The 25,348-nt window shown below is 54.7% G+C and overlaps 2 protein-coding genes across 6 annotated transcripts in view; both read right to left on the bottom strand.

The window, feature by feature from the left end:
• The window catches only part of ELL (elongation factor for RNA polymerase II), an 87,001-nt gene extending 83,248 nt beyond the window's left edge, over positions 1 to 3,753 (bottom strand). The window contains exon 1 of the mRNA XM_033198841.1: positions 3,545 to 3,753. Within this exon, the coding sequence (XP_033054732.1) occupies positions 3,545 to 3,679 (135 nt within the window). The 5' untranslated portion in view covers positions 3,680 to 3,753. The remainder of the gene's footprint in view (positions 1 to 3,544) is intronic.
• A 10,297-nt stretch (positions 3,754 to 14,050) lies between these two features.
• On the bottom strand, positions 14,051 to 24,797 carry FKBP8 (FKBP prolyl isomerase 8). 5 transcript variants are annotated; one of them, XM_033198840.1, is made up of 9 exons: positions 24,633 to 24,797; positions 22,450 to 22,766; positions 19,612 to 19,781; positions 19,432 to 19,520; positions 18,595 to 18,815; positions 17,976 to 18,148; positions 15,562 to 15,639; positions 14,957 to 15,088; positions 14,051 to 14,548 (listed from the first exon to the last, which is right to left on the bottom strand). In XM_033198840.1, the coding sequence occupies exons 2-9, from the start codon at positions 22,739 to 22,741 to the stop codon at positions 14,462 to 14,464; spliced, it is 1,242 nt and encodes a 413-aa protein (XP_033054731.1). In that variant the 5' UTR covers positions 22,742 to 22,766; positions 24,633 to 24,797; the 3' UTR covers positions 14,051 to 14,461. The 5 variants fall into 5 exon arrangements, with proteins under 5 accessions (XP_033054731.1, XP_033054727.1, XP_033054728.1 ...); XM_033198836.1 differs by lacking the exon at positions 24,633 to 24,797 and adding an exon at positions 24,252 to 24,421; XM_033198837.1 differs by lacking the exon at positions 24,633 to 24,797 and adding an exon at positions 24,252 to 24,421 and having other exon boundaries at positions 18,595 to 18,812.
• Between the last annotated feature and the right edge of the window lie 551 nt (positions 24,798 to 25,348).

Genomic DNA, 25,348 nt, shown 5'->3' with positions numbered 1-25,348 from the left:
AAATAAAAATAAAATAAATAAAATAAAAGGGCCCATCGTAGCAACTCGGGCCTATAATCCCAGCACTTTGGGAGGCTGAGGCAGGTGGATCACTTGAGGGGTCAGGAGTTTAAGACCATCCAGACCAACATGGTAAAACCCCACCTCTACTAAAAATACAAAAATTAGCCAGGCATGGTGGTGTGTGCCTATAGTCCCAGCTACTTGGGAGGCTGAGGCAGGAGAATCACTTGAACCCGGGAGGCGGAGGTTGCAGTGAGCTGAGATCACACCAGTGCAATCCCGCTTGGGCGACAGGGCAAGATCTGTCTCAAAAAAAAAAAAAAAAAGGAAAGAAAAACTGCACGAAGTCCAAGGTAGAATGAGAAGGCCAGCAGCTATGTGTATTGCTGCGCCTTTACCTTCCACCATGCTGCTCCAGCTGGCTACCAAGTCAACACCAAAGTCCTCTGGGGAGAGAAAACAGGAGGGCTTCTACCTGGGCTGTTCCCAGAGCTAGGATTACCTGCTCCGAGGAGCCAAAGAGAAAGTTCCACAACAAGTTCCCTTCTAGCCCCTGCCACACCTGAATTTGTAAAAGCCTCTTCGCAATTAAAAACAAAAATCGGCCAGGCATAGTGACTCACGCCTGTAATCTCAGCACTTTGGGAGGCCGAGGAGGGCAGATTACAAGGTCAGGAGATCCAGACCATCCTGGCTAACACAGTGAAACCCACCTCTATGAAAAATACAAAAAATTAGTTGGGGCTGGTGGTGTGTGCCTGTAGTCCCAGCTGCTGGGGAGGCTGAGGCAGGAGAATGGTGTGAACCCGGGAGGCGGAGTTTGCAGTGAGCTGAGATTGTGCCACTACACTCCAGCCTGGGCGACAGAGCAAGACTCTGTCTCAAAAAAAAACAAAAATAAAACTAAAAATAAAAGCCCTCTCCACAAGTTGCAATTGGCAAACTATATAACCACAGCTTGGGGAATAGAAAACTCTGGCTGCTGGTTGATAGAGCTGTCCACATGAGAGTTTGTCCATAACCAGTACACTTCTCTGGTTACACAATCAAGTTCTTCAAGCTGCCTTCCTCAAGCTCACTACCCAAAACCACAGAGAGCATGGAGGTGCCATGTCCTTAGGGAAGTCCATCCACTGTACAGCCCCATGGGCAAGATTAAATTCGAAAGTAGCCGAGCTGGCTGGGAGCAATGGTTCACACCTGCAGTCCCAGCACTTTTAGAGGCCAAGAAGGGCAGATCACTGGAGGTCAGGAGTTCAAGACTAGCCCAGCCAACATGGCAAAACCCTGTCTCTACTAAAAATACAAAAATTAGCCAGGCGTGGTGGCATGTGCCTGTAGTCCCAGCTACTCAGGAGGCTGAGGCAGGAGGATCGCTTGAACCCAGGAGGCAGAAGCTGCAGTGAGCCGAGATCACGCCACTGCATTCCAGCCTAGGCAGCAGAATGAAACTCCATCTCAAAAAAAAAAAAAAAAAAGAATAAAGAAAGAAAGTGGCCAAGCCACTTAAATTACCAGACAGCTTTTTGAGAAAAATCCGAGTTTGAATCACCCCAAAATACAATCCAGGCAGCCAAGTTGCTCTGGATGGCTTGGAGAAGTTATTCTAGGGAGCCCCTCCTGGCTGGTCAACACACTGCCCTACACAGCTGGGCTCCGAGCGTAACAGTCCAGAGTTACCTTCACCCTAACATGAGGAAGATCCAGCTTAGAGAGGGGATGTAACCAATACCCTAAAGTAAAAATAGCTGTATGACAGCATGAGGTGGACACACAGGCAGACCTTCTGGACTGAAGCAAGCAAGAGCAGCATTAGAGGGAAGGCGGGGCTCCTGGTTCCCGAAGAAGACAGTGGTGACCAGGTACCAAGTCCATCGTAGTTACATGACTCATGATCTCTCCCCCAGCTGTTTCTAGGAAAGCCTGCCTTCCTGCAGGACAAGTCAGAATCGCTCAGGGAAAAAGACCCAGGGCCAGAATTCTACCAGGAAGAGAGGCTCTGGCTGGTCACGGGCCAGCAGCTGCTGTCGCTGCCACCATCTCCTCCTCACCTGCAGGGGCGCCTTAGCCTCATCTTGGGGAGTCTTTTTGACAAGGTGCGAACTTGCTCTTCCAAAAAAAATGAAATCCTCATTCTACGAAGGGGAAAACTGAGACACCAGGACAGGGAGGAAATTACCCAAAGACATGGGAAGAAGCACGGAAGGGGTGGGCACCGGGAGAGCAGTGGAAACGAAACAGGGGAAGAAATTCTCGCTTAGCTAATGGAGCTGAACAAGTTTAGGGCAGGAAGAAAGCCACATTCCTTCCTAGTTAGTCTCCCTCCTCACCCGCCCGCAGCCCCCCCCCCCCACCACCATCACCAGTATACGCAAACACACACATGCAGGGAGCAGGGCTCTCTGAGTCTGAGACTAGACCCACCCCCACTCCCTTTAGGGCTATGAAGCCCCCAATTTCCAGAAAAGGAGTTACAAGGTTCCTAAACCACTTCCCCTCGGGACCTGACCACTGGTCATCTGCAACTTCTGACCCAGCACAGACAGTGGGGGCCATGACATAAACAGAAATGAAAAAGGCAAGTTTCTGACCACGGCCCCAGATGCGCCCCAAAGTCAGGCCCAAGAGAACATACACGGCAGCCTCCCCTCCCCACCACCAGCCAGGTGGCAGAACCGAAACGCCTCAAACTTCCCCCAGATGGGCCCAAATCTGGCTCTGAGAAGTTCCAGAGTCAGCGGCCAGATGTGGTAGCCAGAGTTTCCTCCTAGGTGGCAGGGATACCCCTACATGTGCCCTGAGGAAAACATCACAGCCGCCCCCAACACTTCCACTCTCCAAGGGTGTACGGAGAGACAGGGTGTAAGGGGCGTAAGGGGAGCAGAAAGCTGGGACAAGCCGTCAGGTTCTGCCCAAACTCCCCGTCCCAAGAATCAAAGTGGCCCAACCTGGGGGGGCTGCATCGGAACGCGTCAAAGCCGGCCCCCAGCTGCAGACAGCCTCCCACCCAGACAGAACAGGCCCCCACAAGTGCCCCGCTGACCACCCCCTGCCAGGCACACAGACAATCGCTGCTTCCCATGAAGGCAGACACAGTCACCCCCACCAACGGCCCTACCCGGGCCCCAGATGGAAAAGCCCCCAGCTTCCCCCTATCACGGTGCCGGGTCCGTGCGGCCCACCGCCTCCTCGCCCCGCCGCCAGGTGTGCAAACTGGATCCTGCCCAGGTGCGGGGCAGGCCAGAAAGGCCCCGTACGCCGCCAGGTGCCTACACCGACGCCCTCCCGGCCCGGCGCGCGAGTCTGGGCTCCTCAGCAGCCCCGGGCCGCCCGCCTGTATTGCCTCCTAGTGCTGAGAAGGAAAGCGGTTCTCAGCGCTCCAGGCCGGACGGGCGCCCACTCCGCGCCCCGCCGGCCCAGGGACCCGCGAGCAGCACCACAGACCCAGCGTCTCCGAGCCCGGACGCCTTAGTGAGGGGCGCGCGAGGCCGGCCCGCGCCCCGACGTTCCCCACTGGCGCGCCGGGCGCCATGCCACTCACCTGTCTGGCGCGGTAGCTCTCGAAGGCCCTCAGGGCACTGTCGGTGAGCTTCACGTGGAACACCGACACCTTGCTGCCGTCGCTAACCCGCCCGCACGACAGCCCGTAGCTCCTAGCCTCCTTCAGCGCCGCCATCTTGCGACCATCTCTCCCCCGCGCCCCCTTCCCGGCTCCAGCGCCGCCGCGCCGGCCACGCCCCGCCCCGCCGCCCGCTGACGTGCTGCATTATTCATGAGACGCGGCTGGCCACGCCCCCCAGAGTCCCGCGAAGCCAACAGTCGCCGCCGTACCGCCAGGCAGCGTACTGCATTATTCAGGAGACGCGCCTGGCCATGCCCCCTACGGGCCCCACAAGGCCCACAGTCAACGCCCCAAGTTGTTGCAAATTCATAAAGCACTGATGGCCCCGCCTCTTCAGGCCCTAGAGGCGGCCACTTCCGTGAACGAACTCCGCCTCAACACGCGCACCCCTCCAGGCCCCACCTCCATAGTATTATACATAACCCTGACTCAGCCAGGCGCGTCAAAGCCCCGCCCCGACAGCCGCTGACGTGATGCATTATTTATGAGATCTCTACAGTCTTCCGTCTTTGGCTTCTGTGAAAAGCCGCAGAGAGGGCGTGGAGGGGCGGAGCCGGCGCGAAACACGTGGGTGGGTAGGCCCCGCCGCGGCCGGGGCCTGTGGGCGTGGCTATGTAAACGAGGCGCGCGCGTTGCAAGCTGAGTTGGACCTATAGGGCATCCCTTAGGGTGGGAGGATGGGACTTCCACCCAGGGAAGGTGCTGGACCGGTAGGTAGAGGAGGAGCTGGTAAACTTTTTCTTATGAGATGAGTACTTTTAATAGGATAAAATCCTACATCCCCACAGGCCTTGAGCGATGGTGCAGTCCAGCTTCATTTTCCTATTTTTTTTTTTTTTGAGGGGTCTTGCTGTGTTGCCCAGGCTGGAGTGCAATGGCGCCATCGTGGTTCACTGCACCCTGGACCTCCTGAACTCAAACTGATCCTCCTTGTCTGGGCCTCCCGAAGTGCTAGGATTACAAGTGTGAGCCACCAAGCCCAGCCTTCCATTTTCTTTTCTTATCTTTTTTTTTTTTTTGAGATGGAGTCTCACTGTCACCCAGGCTGGAGAGCAGTGGCACAATCTCAGGCTCACTGCAGCCGCCGCCTCCTGAGTCTAAGAGATTCTCCTGCCTCAGCCTCCCAAGTAGCTGGGGTTACAGGCGCATGCCACCACACCCGGCTAATTTTTTGTATTTTTGGTAGAGACGGGGTTTCACCCTGTTAGCCAGGATGGTCTCAATCTCCTGACCTCATGATCCGCCCGCCTCGGCCTCCCAAAGTGCTGGTTTTACAGGCATGAGCCACCGCACTTGGCCTTTCTTTTTTTTTTTTTTTTTTTTTGAGACAAGGTCTCACTCTGTCACCTAGGCTGGAGTGCAGTGGCATGATCTTGGCTCACCGAAGCCTCGAACTCCTGGGCTCAACCCATCCTCCCACCTCAGCCTCCCAAGTAGCTGAAATTACAGGCATGCTCCACCATACTGGGCCAATTTTTTGTATTTTTTGAAGAGATGAGATTTTTCCATGTTGCCCAGGCTGATCTCAAACTCCTGGGTTCAAAAGAACCTCCTGCCTCAGCCTCTCAAAGTGCTAGGAAGTGCTAGGATTATATAGGCCATGAGCCACTGCACCTAGCCATCTGCAGACATGTTTGTTTGTTTGTTTGTTTGGAGACGGAGTTTTACTCTTATTGCCCAGGCTGGAGTGCAGTGGCATGATCTCGGCTCACTGCAACCTCTGCCTCCCGGTCAAGCAATTCTCCTGCCTCAGCCTCCTGAGTAGCTGGGATTACAGGCATGCGCCACCACACCCAGCTAATTTTGTATTTTTAGTAGAGACACGTTTTCACCATGTTGGTCAGGCTGGAGTTAAAGTCGAACTCCTAACCTCAAGTGATCCACCTGCCTCGGCCTCCCAAAGTACTGGGATTACAGGCGTGAGCCACCGCTCCCGGCCATGGGTGATCTGGTTCTTAAACATTTCTGCAGACAAGGCCGGACGTGGTGGCTCACACATGTAATCCCAGCACTTTGGAAGGCCGTGGCGGGCGGATCACGAGGTCAGGAGATGGAGACCATCCTGGCTACCACAGTGAAACCTTGTCTCTACTAAAAATACAAAAAAATTAGCCAGGCGTTGTGGCAGGTACCTGTAGTCCCAGCTACTCGGGAGGCTGAGGCAGGAGAATGGCGTGAACCTGGGAGGTGGAGTTTGCAGTGAGCTGAAATCGCGCCACTGCACTCCAGCCTGGGCGACATAGCGAGACTCTGTCTCAAGAAAAAGAAAAAAAGGTGGGCGCGGTGGCTCAAGCCTGTAATCTCAGCACTTTGGGAGGCCGAGACGGGCGGATCACGAGGTCAGGAGATCGAGACCATCCTGGCTAACACGGTGAAACCCCGTCTCTACTAAAAAATACAAAAAAATTGCTGGGCGAGGTGGCGGCACCTGTAGTCCCAGCTACCCGGGAGGCTGAGGCAGGAGAATGGCGTGAACCCAGAGGTGGAGCTTGCAGTGAGCTGAGATCCGGCCACAGCACTCCAGCCTGGGTGACAGAGCGAGATTCCATCTCAAAAAAAAAAAAAAAAAAAAAAAAAAGCCGGGCGCGGTGGCTCAAGCCTGTAATCCCAGCACTTTGGGAGGCTGAGACGGGCGGATCACAAGGTCAGGAGATCGAGACCATCTTGGCTAACACGGTGAAACCCCGTCTCTACTAAAAATACAAAAACTAGCTGGGCGAGGTGGCGGACGCCTGTAGTCCCAGCTACTCGGGGGGGGGCTGAGGCAGGAGAATGGCGTAAACCCGGGAGGCGGAGCTTGCAGTGAGCTGAGATCCGGCCACTGCACTCCAGTCCGGGCAACAGAGTGAGACTCCGCCTCAAAAAAAAAAAAAAAAGAACTAGGTCACCCACAATATTGCAAGTGAGTTGATTACCCTAGAGTGCCCCCCGACACATAGTCCACCTGGTGAGCTCTCAGATAGAAGCAGTGACCCCACCCTGCCCCTTGCCCCGTGTGTGGTCTTGGACATGTCTTGCCCTCTCTGTTCCTCAGTTTGCTCATCCAGGAAACAGGGAGTGTAACAGCATCTACCTGATTATCCTGTGACGATGACATGAGACAAGGACACATGTAGCTCGCCCTGTTCAAACGCTCCAGAAATGTGAGCTCGCGTACACATGCAAAATTCCTTCTGCAATGCTCATTTCCAATTCACAGCCCATAGCAGGTCGGGTAAGGCCCACCTGAGTCACTGCTCAAGGCCAGGTACATGGGAGGTGTTAGTAAATGCTTTGATATGAAAGAAAAAGCCATCCCCGTCGTTCTCCAAAGGTACCACACGTGGTCCAGCTGGCATACCTTGCACAGCTATGCCATCCACGAGGGATACCCTTCACCACCCATGAAAAGCATCCCATGCCTTCAACACAACTGCAGTATCACACCTACTGGATGCTCCAGCTCGCCACCCACATCCAGCTCAAACCTTTGAGGATGAAGTGGCCAAATGAATGACCACATTCAATCCTACTCCAGCCATTCGGGGCCTCTCTCCTCCCCATCCCGGGACCATGTCATAATTTGCATGTTTTAGGAAGCTCTGGGGCTATTTCTTGTTTGTTTTTTTCTTTTCTTTTTTTTTTTTTTTTGGAGACTGAGTCTTGCTCTGTCGCCCAGGCTGGAGTGCGGTGGCCGGATCTCGGCTCACTGCAAGCTCCGCCTCCCAGATTTACGCCATTCTCCTGCCTCAGCCTCCCAAGTAGCTGGGACTACAGGTGCCTGCCACCTCACCCCGCTAGTTTTTTTGTATTTTTTAGTAGAGATGGGGTTTCACCGTGTTAGCCAGGATGGTCTCGGTCTCCTGACCTCGTGATCCACCCGTCTCGGGCTCCCAAAGTGTTGGGTTACAGACTTGAGCCACCGCGCCCGGCTTTTTTTTTTTTTTTTTGAGATGGAGTCTCGCTGTGTCGCCCAGGCTGGAGTGCAATGGCGCGATCTCAGCTCACTGCAAGCTCCGCCTCCCGGGTTCACGCCATTCTCCTGCCTCATCCTCCCATGTAGCTGGGACTACAGGTGTGTGCCACCACACCCGGCTAATTTTTTTGTATTTTTAGTGGAGACGGGGTTTTACCATGTTCGCCAGGATGGTCTCAATCTGACCTCATGATCTACCTGCCTCGGCCTCCCAAAGTGCTGGGATTACAGGCTTGAGCCACGGCACCCGTCCTGTAGTGCTATTTCAACTCCAGACATTGGTTGGCACTGGCAGTTTGCTTGGCCAGGAAGGACATTTCCTTCCTTTAATAAAGCTTTTTAAAAAGTTTATCGGCCGGGCACGGTGGCTCAAGCCTGTAATCCCAGCACTTTGGGAAGCCGAGACAGGCGGATCACAAGGTCAGGAGATCGAGACCATCCTGGCCTACACGGTGAAACCCCGTCTCTACTAAAAAATAGAAAAAACTAGCCGGGCAAGGTGGCGGACGCCTGTAGTCCCAGCTACTCGGGAGGCTGAGGCAGGAGAATGGCATAAATCCGGGAGGCGGAGCTTGCAGTGAGCTGAGATCCGGTCACTGCACTCCAACCTGGGCAACAGAGCGAGACTCCGTCTCAAAAAAAAAAAAAAAAAAGTTTATCAAACAAGCGACCAGGCGTAGTGGCTCACACCTATAATCCCAGCACTAAGGGAGGCCGAGGTGGGCGGATCACTTGAAGTCGGGAGTTCAAGACCAGCCTGGTCAGCATGATGAAACCCCGTCTCTAATAAAAATATAAAAATTAGCCGGGCATGGTGGCATGCACCTACAGTCCCAGCTACTCGGGAGGCTGAGGCAGGAGAATTACTTGAACCCGTGAGACAGAGGTCGCAGTGAGCCAAGATCACCCCACTGCACTCCAGCCTAGGTGAGAGAGTGAGGCTCCATCTCAAAAAAAAAAAAAAAAAAAGCATCAAGCAAGTGAGTGAAATATTAACTATCAGTCTCACATTTAGCCAGGTTTAGGCTGCAATTCAACACTAAAATATTGGCTGAGAGCAGTGGCAAATGCCTGTAGCCCCTGCTACTTGGGAGGCTGAGGTGGGAAGATCACCTGAGTGCAGGGGGTCGGGTCAATGCTGCAGAGAGCTGCACCACTGCACTCCAGACTGGGTGACACAGCGAGACCGTGTCTCTAAGAAAAAAACAAGACTTAGGCGCTCCTGGATTGAAGAAATTCTGTATCTTAAGATTTGTGTGCTGGGCTGGGCACAGTGGCTCATGCCTGTAATCCCAGCACTTTGGGAGGCCGAGGTGGGTGGATCATGAGGTCAGGAGATTGAGACCATCCTGGCTAACACGGTGAAACCCTGTCTCTATTAAAAAATACAAAAAATTAGCCAGGCATGGTGGCAGGCGCCTGTAGTCCCAGCTACTTGGGAGGCTGAGGCAGAAGAATGGCGTGAACCTGGGACGCAGAGGTTGCAGTGAGCTGAGATCGCATCACTGCACTCCAGCCTGGGTGACAGAGCGAGACTCTGTCTCAAAAAAAAAAAATGATTTGTGTGCTGGCTAGGCGTGGTGGCTCACGCCTGTAATCACAACACTTTGGAATGCCGAGGCAGGTGGATTACGAGGCCAGGAGTTCGAGAGCAGCCTGTCCAACAAGATGAAACCCCACTTCTACCAAAAATACCAAAAAAATTGACTGGACGTAGTGGCACTCACCTGTAATCCCAGCTACTTTGGAGGCTGAGGCAGCAGAATCACTGAACCCGGGAGGCAGAGGTTGCAATATGCCGAGATCAGGCCACTGCACTCCAGTCTGGGCAACAGAGTAATACTCCGTTTTGGGGAAAAAAAAAAAAAAAAAAAAAAGGATTTGTGTGCTACATGAACAGGAAACAAGTTGACTTTGCATCATGAAAAGTCAAGAGGTTGTATGTATACACACACACACACACACACACACACACACACACACAAACATTGGCGATGAGTTTCACTCTTGTTGCCTAGGCTGGAGTGCAATGGTGCAATTTTCGGTCACTGCAACCTCTGTCTTCTGGGTTCAAGCCAATTCTTCTGCTTCAGCCTCCTGAGCAGCTGGGATTACAGGCACATGCCACCACATCTGGCTGATTTTTGCATTTTTATTAGAGACTGGGTCTCACCATGTTGGCCAGGCTGGTCTTGAACTCCTGACCTCAGGTGATCCACCCTCCTTGGCCTCCCAAAGTGCTAGGATTACATGCTTGTTATAGGGATTCTGAGGCACCCGGGAGGTGGAGGTTGCAGTGAGCTGAGATAGTGCCACTGCACTCCAGCCTGGGTAACAGAGAGAGAGAGAAAGAAAAGAAAGTTAATCACCGATGTGGTGAAACCCTATCTCTACTAAAAATACAAAATTATCTGGGCATGGTGGCACGCGCCTGTAATCCCAGCTACTCAGGAGGATGAGGCAGGCGAATCCCTTAAATCCTGGAGGCAGAGGTTGCAGTGAGCCGAGATGTACCACGGCACTCCTGCCTGGATGACAGAGCAAGACTCTATCTCAAAAAAAAAAAAGGCCAGGAGCGGTGGCTCACGCCTGTAATCCCAACCCTTTGGGAGGCCGAGGCGGTGGATCACGAGGTCAGGAGTTCAAGATCAGCCTGGCCAACATGGTGAAACCCCGTCTCTACTAAAAATACAAAAATTAGCTTGGCATGTTGGTGAGTACCTGTAATCCCAGCTACTCGGGAGGCTGAGGCAAGAAAATCACTTGAACCGGGATCCGGGAGGCAGAGGTAGCAGTGAACAAGATCATGCCACTGCACTCCAACCTGGGCTACAGAGCGAGACTCTGTCTCAAAAAAAAAAAAAAAAAGCCAGGCTTCGTGGCATGCCCCTGTAATCCCAGCTACTTGAGAGACTGAGGTAGGAGAATTGCTTGAACCCAAGAGGCGGAGGCTGCAGTGAGCCAAGATTGGGCCACTGCACTCCAGCCTGGGTGACAGAGCAAGACCCCATCTCAAAAATAAATAAATACGCTGGGTGCGGTGGCTCACGCCTGTAATCCCAGCACTTTGGGAGGCTGAGGCAGGCGGATCACGAGGCCAGGAGATCGAGACCATCCTGGCTAACACGGTGAAACCCCTTCTCTACTAAAAAATACAAAAAACTAGCCGGGCGAGGTGGCGGACGCCTGTAGTCCCAGCTACTTGGGAGGCTGAGGCAGGAGAATGATGTGAACCTGGGAGGCGGAGTTTGCAGTGAGCCGAGATCACGCCACTGCACTCCAGCCTGGGTGACAGAGTAAGACTCCGTCTCAAAATAAATAAATAAATTGGCCGGGCGCGGTGGCTCAAGCCTGTAATCCCAGCACTGTGGGAGGCCGAGACGGGTAGATCACGAGGTCAGGAGATCGAGACCACCCTGGCTAACACGGTGAAACCCCTTCTCTACTAAAAAGTACAAAAAACGGCCTGGCGTGGTGGCTCAAGCCTGTAATCCCAGCACTTTGGGAGGCCGAGACGGGCAGATCACGAGGTCAGGAGATCGAGACCATCCTGGCTAACATGGTGAAACCTCGTCTCTACTAAAAAAAAAAAAATACAAAAACTAGCCGGGCGACGTGGCGGGCGCCTGTAGTCCCAGCTACTCGGGAGGCTGAGGCAGGAGAATGGCGTGAACCCGGGAGGCGGAGCTTGCAGTGAGCTGAGATCCGGCCACTGCACTCCAGCCTGGGTGACAGAGCGAGACTCCATCTCAAAAAAAAAAAAAAAAACTAGCCAAGCGAGGTGGTGGACACCTGTAGTCCCAGCTACTCAGGAGGCTGAGGCAGGAGAATGGCGTAAACCCGGGCGGCGGAGCTTGCAGTGAGCTGAGATCCGGCCACTGCACTCCAGCCTGGGCAACGGCCACTGCACTCCAGCCTGGGCAACAGAGCGAGACTCTGTCTCAAAAAAATAAAAATAAATAAATAAAATAAAAAAATAAAAAAATTAGCCAGGTGTGGTGGTGTGCACCTGTAATCCCAGCCGCTTGGGAAGCTGATACAGGAGAATCGCTTGAACCCGGGAGTCAGAGGTCAGAAATTGCAGTGAGCCAAGATCATGCCACTGCACTCCAGTCTGGGTGACAGAGCTGGCGTGCAAAAAAAAAAAAAAAAATTAGCTGGGTGTGGTGGCACATGCCTACAATCCCAGCTAATTGGGAGGCTGAGGCAGGAGAATTGCCTGAGCCTGGGGCTAGCCACTGGAAAGAGGGCACAGACTCAAACCACACCCAGCCTCAAGTTATCCAGGTGACCCAGAGAACAAGGGCCTGGAAGCAGCGGGTGAGTGAGTGAGGTCGGGGTGTAGATTGGAGTCGCAGGCCTTTGGGAGGGCCTCCAGCCTCCCTGCTGCACCAGTTTCTGCTGGGTGGCTGTGGCAGGGAGCTTCCCCTCCTGGGCTATAAGGTGATAGATGGAAGTGAGATGAATGTAGTGGTCTATTTTCAGGAATGTCCTCATTCTTGGGGGCAAGATGGAACAGTAAGAAGAAGGTGCAGGTGCTGGGGTGACAGAGGCCCCAGTGCTGGCTCTGCCCATCCTAGCTGTACTGGTGAGCAGCATCATGGGAGAAGCTCCCAGAGTCCGGAGCTGGGAGAGCCAGGTGGGATCAGGGAACCTGCCAGCGTCAACCCTGGCCCTTTCTCATGGCCCCTGAAGCCCTGCAGGGTGTGGCTCTGCGGGCTACCCGGCCTCATCCATCTGGAATGCACCAGGCTAGATCTGGCCCCAGGGCCTTTGCACAGGGCGTGCTGTTGCCCAGACCTGGGGCTGTCAGTTCCCTGCATGGGCAGACCCTTGCCATCACTGAAATATCAGTGCACACATCCCCTGGGAGAGGTCTTCCTGGGTCTCCAGCTGTGCTTCCTCACAGGCCGGATCCAGACATTCACATCCTCTCCCCTGGACCCCATCTGTCTCTTGTTTTGAGATGGAGTCTCGCTGTGTTGCCCAGGCTGCAGTGCAGTCCCATGATCTTGGTTCACTGCAGCCTCTGCCTCCCGAGTAGCTGGGATTACAGACATGCGCCACTACACTCAGCTAATTTTTGTATTTTAAGTAGAGATGGGGTTTCACTATGTTGGGCAGGTTGGTCTGGAACTCCTTAGCTCAAGTGATTCACCCACCTGGGCCTCCCAAAGTGCTGGCATTACAGGTGGGAACCACAGTGCCTGGAGCTCTTTTTTTAAAAAAAAAAAAAAAAACATAGATGGGCTCTATGTTGACCAAGCTGGGCTCAAGCGACCCTCCCACGTTTGCTTCCAAAGAGCTGAAATTACAGGCCATGACACTACACCCGCCTTTTTTTTTTTTTTTTTTTGAGACAGAGTCTTGCTCTGTCGCCCAGGCTGGACTGCAGTGGCCGGATCTCAGCTCACTGCAAGCTCCGCCTCCTGGGTTCACGCCATTCTCCTGCCTCAGCCTCCCGAGTAGCTGGAACTACAGGCGCCCGCCACCTCGCCCAGCTAGCTTTTTTTTGTATTTTTTAGTAGAGACGGGGTTTCACCGTGTTAGCCAGGATGGTCTCAATCTCCTGACCTCATGATCCGGCCGTCTCGGCCTCCCAAAGTGCTGGGATTACAGGCTTGAGCCACTGCGCCCGGCTACACCCGCCTCTTTAAAAAACAAACAAACAAAAAAAAGAGCTGGGCGCGGTGACTTACACCTGTAATCCCAGCACTTTGGGAGGCCTAGGAGGGGGGATCACAAGGTCAAGAGATCAAGACCATCATGACCAACATGGTGAAACCCTGTCTCTACTAAAAATACAAAAATTAGCTGCACGTAGTGGCGCACGCCTGTAGTCCCAGCTACTCAGGAAGCTGAGACAGGAGAACTGCTTGAACCCGAGAGGTAGAGGTTGCACTAAGCAGAGATCGTGCCACTGTACTTCAGCCTGGCGACAGAGTAAGACTCTGTCTCAAAAACAAATAAATAAAAAATAAAAAGAGAGACCTCACTCTTGTGAGGTCTTCCAGCCTAGGCTGGAGTGCAGTGGCGCAATGATAGCTCACTAAAGCCTCAAATTCCTGTGCTCGTCATCCTTCTACCATCTGTCTGTTGAATTCAGCACATCCACTAGGTAAAGCAATGATGCCACAGAACCCATTCAGCAGCCTCAAGTTAGGACCCACTGGGGTCCTGGATTTCAGGTAAGGCAACAGTGAATGCTGGGGTAACGGGTGGAGCTGCGCAGGAACACCCCCAGAGTCCAGCTGAGTCAGACTTCTCAACCCACTTATTCCCTGCTACATCACCCCACTTCTGTATGCCTCAGTTTCTCCTCTGTAGAGCAAGTGTGTTGTGCCCAGAGAGGAGACTCCCAGCTCCAGCTGGCTCAACCACATCCACCATGCTGTGTGACTCCAGATGCATCACAGGCTTTCTCTGGCCCAGCCCCAGGTGGCGGTAGAAGAAAGCTCAGGAGTCTGTGGAAACTGCAGGATGGGAGGCTTTATTTCACTGTGGCGGGGAGGGAGCCTGGACAAGGGGCGGCAGGCGGGGCAGGGGGGCTGGCACTCAGGCAGGGACTAGGCAGGGGAAGGGCTGCCCCCAGGCCTGTTGAGGAGAAACTGAGGCCGGCCCTGGCAGAGACCTAGCCCAGCAGAGTAAGGAGGGTGGGGGAAAACTGGGTCTGAAGGAATGAGGGCCCCCTCCCTCTGGGCTTTCCTCCTAGAGGGCCTTAGTCCCTCCTGCTGGCTGGGCTGCACGACCCCCAATCCTTGCTCCCCTAACCCGGAGGAGGGGGCTAGACCAGGGAGGGCAGTGGACAGGGAGCCTGGGGGAGTTGGGGAGCGCAGGGCAGGGTCCATGGTGTGCAGAGGGAGTGGCGGCCACCTGGGCAGTCAGTTCCTGGCAGCGATGACCACAGAGAGTGCCACACCCCCCAAGGCAACAGCAGTCGCCCCAAACAGCCACTTCCATGGGATGGACTGTAGATAAAAAGGAGGGGAGAGAAGGGTGGAGGGAGGTCAAGACCAGCTTCTGGGGCCTCAGCTGCCAGCATAGCCCAAACAGACGTCCCAACAAATCATTGCCTGACCATGTATTTCCCACTTTCTGGCAAACTCCTACTCACACAGCAAAACCCAAATCAAATGGTCCCTCCTCCAGGACACTGCCCCTCGTGCCCTGGAAAAGGCTCCATTCCCCACCCGCAGCCCTCCAGCTTGAATTCCACCTTCAACTCCACTCATGATCACACAGGGCTGGGCCTTCTCCATGTCTCCTGCATCACCCAGGATGGCCCAGTCTCCAAGAACATTCATGTATGCAAAATAAAATCCCTCTGGTAGGCATGCCCTGCACGCAGCCCCTGCCCATTCTGTGCCCCAGCTTACCCAGGCACCCTTGCCAGGGCACTTGGCAGGCAGCCGGCTGGGGTTGCCCAGCATTTTCCGGTACAAGGCGGTCTCTGTGCTCCGCTGTGCTGCATGCTTCTTCACCAGCTTCGAGAGTTCTGCGTGGATCGTCTGTGAAAGGCAGGGAAGCTGAGAACACGCAGCGGCCAACCTATCTTCACTGGCACTCTGCCCTTCTGGGACCCTAGGCTGTTTGGGTGCTGGGACCATTGGGACATGGGGTTCCCATCTGCCCCTTTCTGAGCTTAGCAAAGTCAGGGCTGCTGACCCCATCCCTCCTAGGGAGCCAGTCAATGAAGCAGAGCACAAAGTAGCCAGGAGACAGAAGGATCTGGAAGGAAGGCCAAGGACGTTGGCATGGAGCAGGCTGGCAGTGTCCTCAGCCGCGGGAGGGGTGAGAGCCCAGACTACCTATGTGGCTGTCATGAGGGTCTTCACAAGCTGACCAGGACCCTTCAGATACCTACCCCGTGCCACTGCCCAGGTGGGAACACAACAGAGAACCACAGCAAGAAAGACCTGGGGCAGACCACAGGAGGGACTTCCCAGCCGAGCAAGTCCCAGGGTGCCCCTGTCCTGCTCACCTTGTTGGAAGGTTCCAGCTTCAGTGCCGCCCTCAGGATGGGGATGGCCTCACTGTACTCCCCCTGCTGGGCCAGCACCTGTAAGGGGAAGGGGGTGGCATCACTGTCCTTCAAGAAACCCAGCCCAGGAGGTTGCAGTGAGCCAAGATGGTGTCATGCACTCCAGCCTGAGCAACAGAGCAAGACTCTATCTCAAAAAATAAATAAATAAAAACAGCCTGGCCAACATGGTGAAACCCCGTCTCTACTAAAAAATACAAAAATTAGCCAGGCATGGTGGCATGCACCTGTAGTCCCAGCTACTCAGGAGGATGAGGTGGGAGGATTGCTTGAACTTGGAGGCAGAAGTTGCAGTGAGCCGATCTCAAGCCACTACAGTCTGGGTGACAGAGTGCGACTCTGTCTAAAAATAAAAAAATAAATAAATAAAAAAACAGGCCAGGCGCAGTGGCTCACACCCGTAATCCCAGTACTTTGGGAGGCTGAAGTGGGCAGATCATGAGGTCAGGAGATCGAGACCATCCTGGCTAACATGGTGAAATCCCGTCTCTACTAAAAAATACAAAAAAATTAGCCGGGCATGATGGCAGGCGCCTGTAGTCTCAGCTACTCGGGAGGCTGAGGCAGGAGAATGGCGTGAACCCGGGAGGCAGAGGTTGCAGTGAGCCAAGACGACACCACTACACTCCAGCCTGGGTGACAGAGCAAGACTCCATCTCAAAAACAAACAAACAAAAAAAACGGCCAGGTTCCTGGCTACTCATACAAGTCCCAAATGGAGCTCTGGTAATATCCTTGGGTTCCAGCCATCCCCAAATTGCTCCCCTAGCCCTCAAACTCCATCAGTGCACACTAAGCTTGGCATTGGCCCCCGCAACACGCTCCTTCTTCCCCCGTGGATCTGTCTCAGCTGGAGATCTAGGCACTCACCTCACCACCTCCTCCCTCACCACCTCCACTGGCGAGAGGCTGAATGGATGTTTCCATAGGTTGTTTTTTTTTATTTCCTTTAGAGACAGGTTCTTGATCGATCGCCCAGGCTGGAGTGCAATGGCATGATCATAGCTCACTGCAGCCTCAAACTCCTAGGCTCAAACAATCCTCCAGCCTCAGCCTCCTGAGGAGCTGGGACTACAGGTGTGTACTACCATGTCCAACTAATTATTTATTTATGTATTTATTTATTAAATTATTACTATTTTTTGAGATGGAGTCTTGCTCTGTCTCCCAGGCCGGAGTGGAGTGGCGCGATCTCGGCTCACTGCAACCTCCGCCTCCTGGGCTCAAGCAATTCTCCTGCCTCAGCTTCCCAAGTAACTGCGATTACAGGCGCCTGCCACCACCAGCTAATTTTTGTATTTATAGTAGAGACAGGGTTTTACCATGTTGGCCAGGCTGGTCTCGAACTCCTGACCTCAGGTGATCCACCTGCCTCAACCTCCCAAAGTGCTGATATTACAGGTGTGAGCCACCACGCCTGGCCTACTCATTTATTTTTTCTATTTTAGAGACAGGGTCTCACCATGTTCCCCAGGATGGTTTCGAACTCCTGGGCTCAACCAATCCACCTGCCTCGGTCTCCCAAAGTGCTGGGATTATAGACGTGACTCACCACGCCCAGGGCTGTGACTAGGATTCCACCTTTACTCTGAGAAAAAACGGGATCCATGGAGGGTTCTATGTGAAGAGCTCTCAACACTGGGCCAAACCAGGTGCAGTGGCTCACGCCTGTAATCTCAGCACATGGGGAGGCTGAGGCGGGCAGATCACTTGAGGTCAGGAGTTCAAGACCAGCCTGGCCACTATGGCAAAACCACGTCTCTACTAAAAATACAAAAAAATAAGCTGGATGTGCTCGCTTGAACCCGGGAGGCAGAGGTTGCAGTGAGCTGAGATCATGCCACTGCACTCCAGCCTGGGTGACAGAGCAAGACATGTGCATGGTCATGTCCGCCCTTATTTTTTTTGGAGACAGTCTTGCTTGCAAAACCACGTCTCTACTTAAAATACAAAAATTAACTGGGCATGGTGGCTCCCGCCTGTAGTTCCAGCTACTTGGGAGGTTGAGGTGGGAGAATCACTTGAACCCAGGAGGAGGTTGCAGTAGTGAGCTGAGATCACGCCACTGCACTCCAGCCTGGGTGACAGAGTGAGACACTGTCTCAAAAAAACAAACAAACAAAAAACACTGGGCCAAAGGTTGGGGACCCAAGACTTGGGGATCAAATCTGGCCTCAGCCAATAAATTGCTGTCACCAGGCCACACTCCTGCACCCGTCTGGGCCTCAGTTTCTCCACTTGCACCCCACAGAGCTCAGCTGGCTGATACCTATGCCTTTCTCAAATGCAGGGTTGGGGACCACCCCCTATACCCTGGGCTGAGTGACCTGGCCTGGCACCCCGGTGTGGCCCACCTTGCCCTTGCGGAAGAGAGCCTTGATGTTGTCTGGCTGGTGCTCCAGCACAAGGCTGCAGGAGCGCAGGGCCGCGCGGTAGTGGTCGAGCTTCAGCTGTGAGGCCGCCAGGTTGTTCAGACACTTCACCTTCAACTGCAGGAGCTGTGCCTCCTCCTCGAACGTCATGTCCACTATTGGGAGACAATGCCCACCCCAGCGCCCGTCACCACACCACCAGACACTCCGACACCCACCCCTCTGCGGAGGCTGCCTCTCTGGCATCAGTTTCCCCAATTTTAACCCAGGACCAAGGGCTGCGCTTTCCTGGGGCTCTCCTGAGGAAGCTACAACATGGAGCCTTAAGCAAGCAAGGGCCTAGCCCATGGTGTGTGTGAACTGGCTGGCCCTGTCTACTGTCACCCCGTCCCCATATCCACTTGCATTCTACAACACTCTACTGGTCTGGGATATACTACGAGTCTGCAACAGGCCCTAGGTTAGGGGCAGTTGGGGATCTACTCATATTCTGGGCTATTGTAGAATGCTCTGAGTCTGAGGCTCTCTGGGGCTGGAAGTTTCTGGCATGGAGTGGACACCTTTGCAGGGGAGGTGGTGGGGATCTGACCCAAGCAGTCACCTTTGGCGCTGGAGGTGATGGCCTTGATGGCGAGGTCGTAGGAGTTGGCGGCCAGGACGAAGTCCGCCCGCTGGTAGTGAGCGTTGCCGCACTCCCGCTTTCGGTTGGCCAGGGCCACGCGCTCCTGCCCCGTGAGCATCTCCAGGTCAGGCCCGTCCACGGCCGTCTTCAGGGTCACCTCCAGGCACAGGGCCGCATGCGGGGGGATGTATGGGCTCCTGCTAGTGGGGTGGGGGCATGCAGGGGCAACACTCAGACCTGGTGACCCCTAAACCCGCTGGACTGGCTTAGAAGGAGCGAGCTTGGCTCAAGCCCCGGATCTGTCTACCCTCGGCCCTCTGTCATTCCCTCCTCAGTAAAGTGCAGAAGTGACTTGCCGCCTTGGAGCTATGGGACTTGATGAACAAGTTCCTCTCCCTAAGCCTCCGTTTTCCTCTTTTTTTTTAGAGACATGTTCTCACTCTGTTGCCCAGGCTGGAGTGCCGTGGTGCAATCTTGGTTCACTGCAGCCTCGAAAACCTGGGCTCAAGTGATCCTCCTGCCTGAGCCTCCTCAGTAGCTGGGACTACAGGTGTGCACCACACCCAGCCAGTTTTTAAACTTTTTTGTATAGAGATGGAGTCTATATTACTTAGATTGGTCTGCAACTCCAGGCCTCAAGCAATCCTCCTACCTCAACCTCCCAAAGTGCTGGGACTTCAGGTGTAAGCCACCTCACCCAGCCTCAGTTTCTTCGTCTATAAAACGGCAGGTAGATATGATGAGCCGAGGGGTACACCCACTCCACCCATCCCCCTCCTGAGACCTGCAGAGACCCTAAGGATGGCCGATTCTCACCTGCCTTGGGGGCCGTAGCAGTACTTGGAGTCAGCAGTGACCATGGCCGTCTCCCCGACGTCCATGAGTGGGACACTGAGATCCAAGGCCTGGGGTTCGTGGGGATAGCCGGCGGTCAGGCAGACTCAGACCCAGTGAGGCGCGCCCCTCGCCCCTGCCCTGTCCCGCCCCAGTCCGCACCTGGATGACGTCACAGTCACCCAGAGTGAACACCAGCTCCGGCTCCTCCTGCACCCGTGTGCCGTTCTCCAGCGACGTCTGTAGATGTACGGTGACCACCTGGCCCTTGACTGGGCGGCTCGAACCTGGCGGCCCTGGGACCAGCGTCTTCTTCCTCAACAGCCCGTTCCCTGCCAGGGTCCAGGGACATGCAGCCTGTCACCTGGCGGCTCAAACAGGCAGCCGCTCCCCTGAGCCCCCACTCCTACCCTCAGCTATGCCCACTAGCTGTCCAGAGGGTGCTGGCCCAACAATGGGGCACAAGACAAACTTCCAGTGGCCACGTGGCCACCACAGTGGGGGATCCCACATGCAGGACACTGGGCAGGACAGGACAGACTTCAGGGTGACAGTACTGGTGCTAGGGACCAGCTCAGTGAACAATGGTTGGTCTGGTTTTTTTTTTTTTTTAAGAAAACTAAGGCTGGCCGGGTTTCCAGCTATTTGAGAGGCCAGTGTGGGAGAATCACAAGTTCAGGCCAGCGCCTGTTCAAAATGGCAAGAACCCAGTCTCGGCCGGGGATGGTGGCTCACGCCTGTAATTCCAGCACTTTGGGAGGCCGAGGCGGGCGGATCACGAGGTCAGGAGATCGAGACCATCCTGACTAACACAGTGAAACCCCGCCTCTACTAAAAATACAAAAAATTAGCGGGGCGTAGTGGCGGGTGCCTGTAGTCCCAGCTACTCGGGAGGCTGAGGCAGGAGAATGGTGTGAACCCAGGAGGCGGAGCTTGCAGTGAGCCCAGATCGCGCCACTGCACTCCAGCCTGGGCGACAGGGCGAGACTCCGTCTCAAAAAAAAAAAAAAGAACCCAGTCTCCCCACCCTCAGGCTGAAATCCTAGCCCTGAGATGTTTGGGCCTCAGTTTACCCAAGCCATGAAATGAGGTACTCATGGGGCTCTTGGTTAGGAGAGCCCCTGTGATACCGTGTCTCCACCACAGCACCAAGTGGGATGAATTTAGAAGTTAAGCAATGGCCAGGCATGGTGGCTCGTGCCTGTAATCCCAGTACTTTGGCAGGCCAAAGCGGGTGGATCACCTGAGGTCAGGAGTTCGAGATCAACCTGACCAACATGGCGAAACCCTGTCTCTACTAAAAATACAAAAATTAGCTGGGTGTGGTAGTGGCTGCCTGTAATCCCAGCTACTGGGGAGGCTGAGACATGAGAATAGCTTGAACCCAGGAGGTGGAGGTTGCAGTGAGCCGAGATCACACCATCGCACCACTGCACTCCAGCCTGGGTGACAGAGCAAGACTGTGTCTCAAAAAAAAAACAAAAAAACAAAAAAAGAAGTTAAGCAAAGGCCAGGTGCAATGACTCACATTTACCCAGCCATGAAATGAGGTGCTTATGGGGCTCTTGGTTAGCAGAAGCCCTGTGACACTGTGTCTCCACCACAGCACCAAGTGGGATGAATTTAGAACTTAAGCAAAGGCCAGGCGTAGTGGCTCATGCCTGTAATCCCAGAACTTTGGGAGGCTGAGGTGAGAGGACTGTTTCAACCCAGGAGTTTGAGACCAGCCTGGGCAACATGGTGAGAACCCATCTCTACAAAAAGTAAAAAATGACCAGGCATGGTGGCTCACATCTGTAATCCCAGCACTTTGGAAGGCTGAGGCAGGAGGATCACATGAGGTCAGGAGTTTGAGACCAGCCCGGCCAACATGGTGAGACCCTGTCTCCACTAAAAATACAAAAATTAGGGGCCAGGGGTAATTTAGTGGTTCACACCTGTAATCCCAGTACTTTGGGAGGCTGAGGCAGGTGGATCACCTGAGGTCAGGAGTTCGAGACCAGCCTGGCCAACGTGGTGAAACCCCGTCTCTCCTAAAAATACAAAAATCAGCCGGGCATGGTGGCAGACACCTGCAATCCCAGCTACTCAGGAGGCTGAGGCAGGAGAATTGCTTGAATCTGGGAGGTGGAGGTTGCAGTGAACTGAGATCGCACCACTGCATTCCAGCCTAGGCGACAGAGTGAGACTCTGTCTCAAAAAAAAAAAAAAAGTAGTAAGATTTTTATCAGTACTGGTGGTGACATTTAGTAATATTTCTGTTTCATCAGTGTCAATATGATTAGGTACTATTACTATAGTATTGTTAGTACAATCGATAGTGGTAATGATATCTTATTATTTGCATGGGCACCAGCATTATTTGGTATATTAGATATCAGTACTATACTAGCAGCAAGACGTCTTCCACAGAATACTAACATTTCTCTTGTTTTCAGTTGCTGTGATAGAGTATGTTGGGGGGAACATGTGTGGGCTCACCTAGTTTTCTTCTTTAGGATTTCTCTGAGCATTTACAATACTATGACTACTGTGAACCAACCAGAAGGCTGAACAAAATAACATTCCTCCGATCTACTTGACCCCAGGACAGACTTTTGGTTCTGAAAGTGGGGTCTTGCTGTGTTGCCCAGGCTGGCGTGCACTCAGGACACATTTTTCAGAGCCCAAACATGTGTCAGACAAACGCCAAAAAAAGATACAGTGATGGGGTTAGGAGCTGCCAGCGCCCGGCGTGCTGGCTGTGTGACTCTGGGCAGGGGACTCACCCTCTCTGAGGCACTGTCACCAGATCTGGGAAACAGGGACACAGTACATTGTGCATGTGTGTGAGTCAATGAATGGGGTACATCAACGTGAAGCATCTCCAGTAGTTGCCTCTGGCTGGTGATCATGGTGGTGACCATGTGACTTCCAACCCTCACAGCACAGAGGGGGCAATGAGGCTCAGGGACAAGAGGGCCAGGGCCAAGGTCACCCCGATCCACCCTTGCTCCTTACCCAGAATGTCCAGCCACTCTTCCGGGGCCGGGGCTGGGGCGGGCTCTGGCTCCATGGCAGCGAGGAACTCTCGGGCCAGGGCCCCAGGCTGCTCAGCCTCCTCCACCGGGGGTTGTCCCATGTCCTCCAGTGGTGGCAGCTCACTCAGGTCATCCTCCTCCTCCTCTTCCTCCTCCTCTTCCTCCTCACCCTCTGCATCCTCAACCCCATCCAGCACCTCGAAGTCCTCGAGTGGTGGGACCCCGGCGGGCAGCGGGGCAGAGGGCTCAGAGGGTTCAGCACACGATGCCATGCTGCTGGGGGGACGGGAATTGGCCCTGGAGGTGGGGGGCAGAGATGTGGGTCAAAATCCTACACAGCCCCTCAAAGACTCCACTGTACCTATTCCCCACACTGCCAATCACTTTCTGTGTAACTCAAAGGCTCCAGGCCTCAGTTTCCTCATCTATACAGTGGGTATAACAACTCCACCTTGTTGGGAGAAATTAACCCACACATCAAGCCCTTGGCATCAGGCTCAAATAGTGTTAGCCATTCTTAGAGCTAATTATTATTTAATGTTTACAAACACTCAAGGAAGTAGGGAAAATTCCCCCCAACATTTTACAGAACAGGAAACAGGCCAGAGGGGCAAAGCCATTTGCCCAAGGTCACAGAGAAAGCCAGAGGCCAAAGGAGGATTTGAACCTGGGGCTTCAGGCCCTGTGGCTTTGCCTGATTCTATGCTAAGCGAGGGGTGCTGGGATTTTTGTGGAGAGGACAGCCTCTGAGGCCTTAGGGAAGCCATTTTTAGAGCCTCTAGGGCCACTGGGGGAATTGGATCTTTTACCAGGGCCTCCCACCTCCAGCCTCTTCTCCAAAGGGGAGACCCTTCCCAAAAGCACCAACCGTAACCACCCAGAAACCCCAAGCGTTTTTTCCTTTCACACCCTGAATCTAACACTATCCCCCACAACCCCAACATCAGGGACCCTGGCCCAAACCCTTCTCTAGGAGACCATCCTCCTCTCATCAGGCCTCGGTCCCACCCCCTCAAAGCAGCCTCCTTTTCAGAAGGGGTGGAGGTCCCACCACAGTTCACAGCCTCTTCCTTGCCTCAGGCCTCCTGAACCGACAACCAATCCCTCCGTCCCCCAGGCCCCAAGCTCAGAAGAGTGTGGCACAGCCATCAAACCAGCCCGCCGCATCCCCTCCCCAGCCCTCACCTGCCTGCTACTCCTGGGCTCGGGGCCCCACTTTCTGAGACCCTCCCAGCCCCCACCCCCATAATTCCCCGCGCCCGCACAATTCGGTCTCCCCTCCCACCCCCCGCCCCAACCACCACCGCCCCCAGCATGGGCCAGCTCCCCGCCACAGCGGCTCCGTCTCGCCGTAAACACTCCAGTGTCCCCAGACGCCCCCCCTTTCCGATCCCATAACACCCCACGCCCTTCTGACGCCCCACAGCCCCGGCCGGGCCCTCAGTCAAGCCGCGACCCAGGCCCCCAACGCCCCACGCCTGTCTGACGCCACCAGTCTGGGGCACCCGACCGCCGCACGCCTCGGGCGCCCCTGGCCCTGCACGCCTCCATCGGGATCCCCTCACTGGATTCCCTTCGCCCCCAGTGACCCCCATCCCCGACCACCCCCGCCCGGCCGCGCTCCCTCGGGCACCCCCGACCCCCGTGCCCCCCGGCTCGCCGCCCCCGCGGCCCCTCGCCCCGCCCATCGGCCGCAGCCCCCGGCGCGCTAGCCCTCGGACCAGTCTAGGCCAGGGCAGCGGCCCGGCCAGCACGGCGCCCCCAGCACCCCAGGATACTTGCCTCTGGCTCCGGGACCCCCGCTTGGGGTCCTGCGCCCCCCTCCCCGCCCCCAGCCGCGGCCGCCGCGCCTCGGGAACCGGGTTCAGCCGCTTGGCCCCGCCCCTGCCGTGCCCATTGGTCACCGCTGCCGCGACTGCCGCATCCATTGGCTCATGCAGACGTCCGTCCCGGGCGTTGGCACCTCCCCCTTCCTGCTTGGCTCCGCGGGGCTTTCTTAAAGGGACCGAAGCCTCCCGGCTACTGGGGCGGAGGTGGGGGACCTTGGGCTGGACCCCGACACGGGTCAGTATCGCGCAGCCTGTGCGACTCCTGCCTCTCCTCTGAGCTTCATCCTGATCATTTGCGAAATGGGGATAAACACCCCCATCTATGCACTCTCACCTTGGGGGCTTTTTGGGGGGACAGTCCGCTCTAAATGCTATTTCCTTAAAGACTTCAGGCTTGACGGGCAGGGCAGCTCTGGGGTTGCTGAATGACCCATCCTGAAGCCCTGGTTACAGAAGTGAAGCTGAGGTCCTGAGGGGGAGTGACTTGCCCAAAGGCATACAGAAACCTCCCTCCCATCCCCCACCCAGTTTAATGTCCAGAAGGTTGCCTGGTGCATACCGGAGGCGCTCAATTACTGCTGGGCATACCGGAGGCGCTCAATTACTGCTGGGCAGGCGACTGAGCCAGCAGGGCCACTGGGAGGAGTTCCTCCTCCATGCACTGTCTGCTGGAGGGTGATAAGGTCCCCATGACCCGGGGAGAGGTGGCATCCTTGATTAGCTAAGCTTTTATGGATCTTGTTTTGAAACCGGGACACTTCTCCCTCCTTCACTCAGTTTTATTTCCTTCCTAGCAGTTACTCCCTTCCAGAATTATCTTGTCATTTAATTTGCTTGTGGTTGGAGGGACCATCCCCCACTCTGCTCCGTCCTGGCAGGGATTTTTGCCTGATTTGTACCCAGCACCTCCTTGAACCATGCCTGGCATCTATAGAAGCTCAATAAATGGGTGGGTGGGTGGGTGGATGGATGGATGGATGGATGGATGGATGGATTAGTCAGACATCAGCTTTTGGAGGTAGCTATGATGGAGGTGGTAACTGGGTTTTT

The sequence above is a fragment of the Trachypithecus francoisi genome, unplaced genomic scaffold (genome assembly GCF_009764315.1).
Source record: "Trachypithecus francoisi isolate TF-2019V2 unplaced genomic scaffold, Tfra_2.0 Lachesis_group5, whole genome shotgun sequence".
NCBI classification, from domain to species: domain Eukaryota; kingdom Metazoa; phylum Chordata; class Mammalia; order Primates; family Cercopithecidae; genus Trachypithecus; species Trachypithecus francoisi.
The sequence above is the reverse complement of the archived record's forward strand: the minus strand, read 5'-3'. Positions and strand labels throughout refer to the sequence as shown.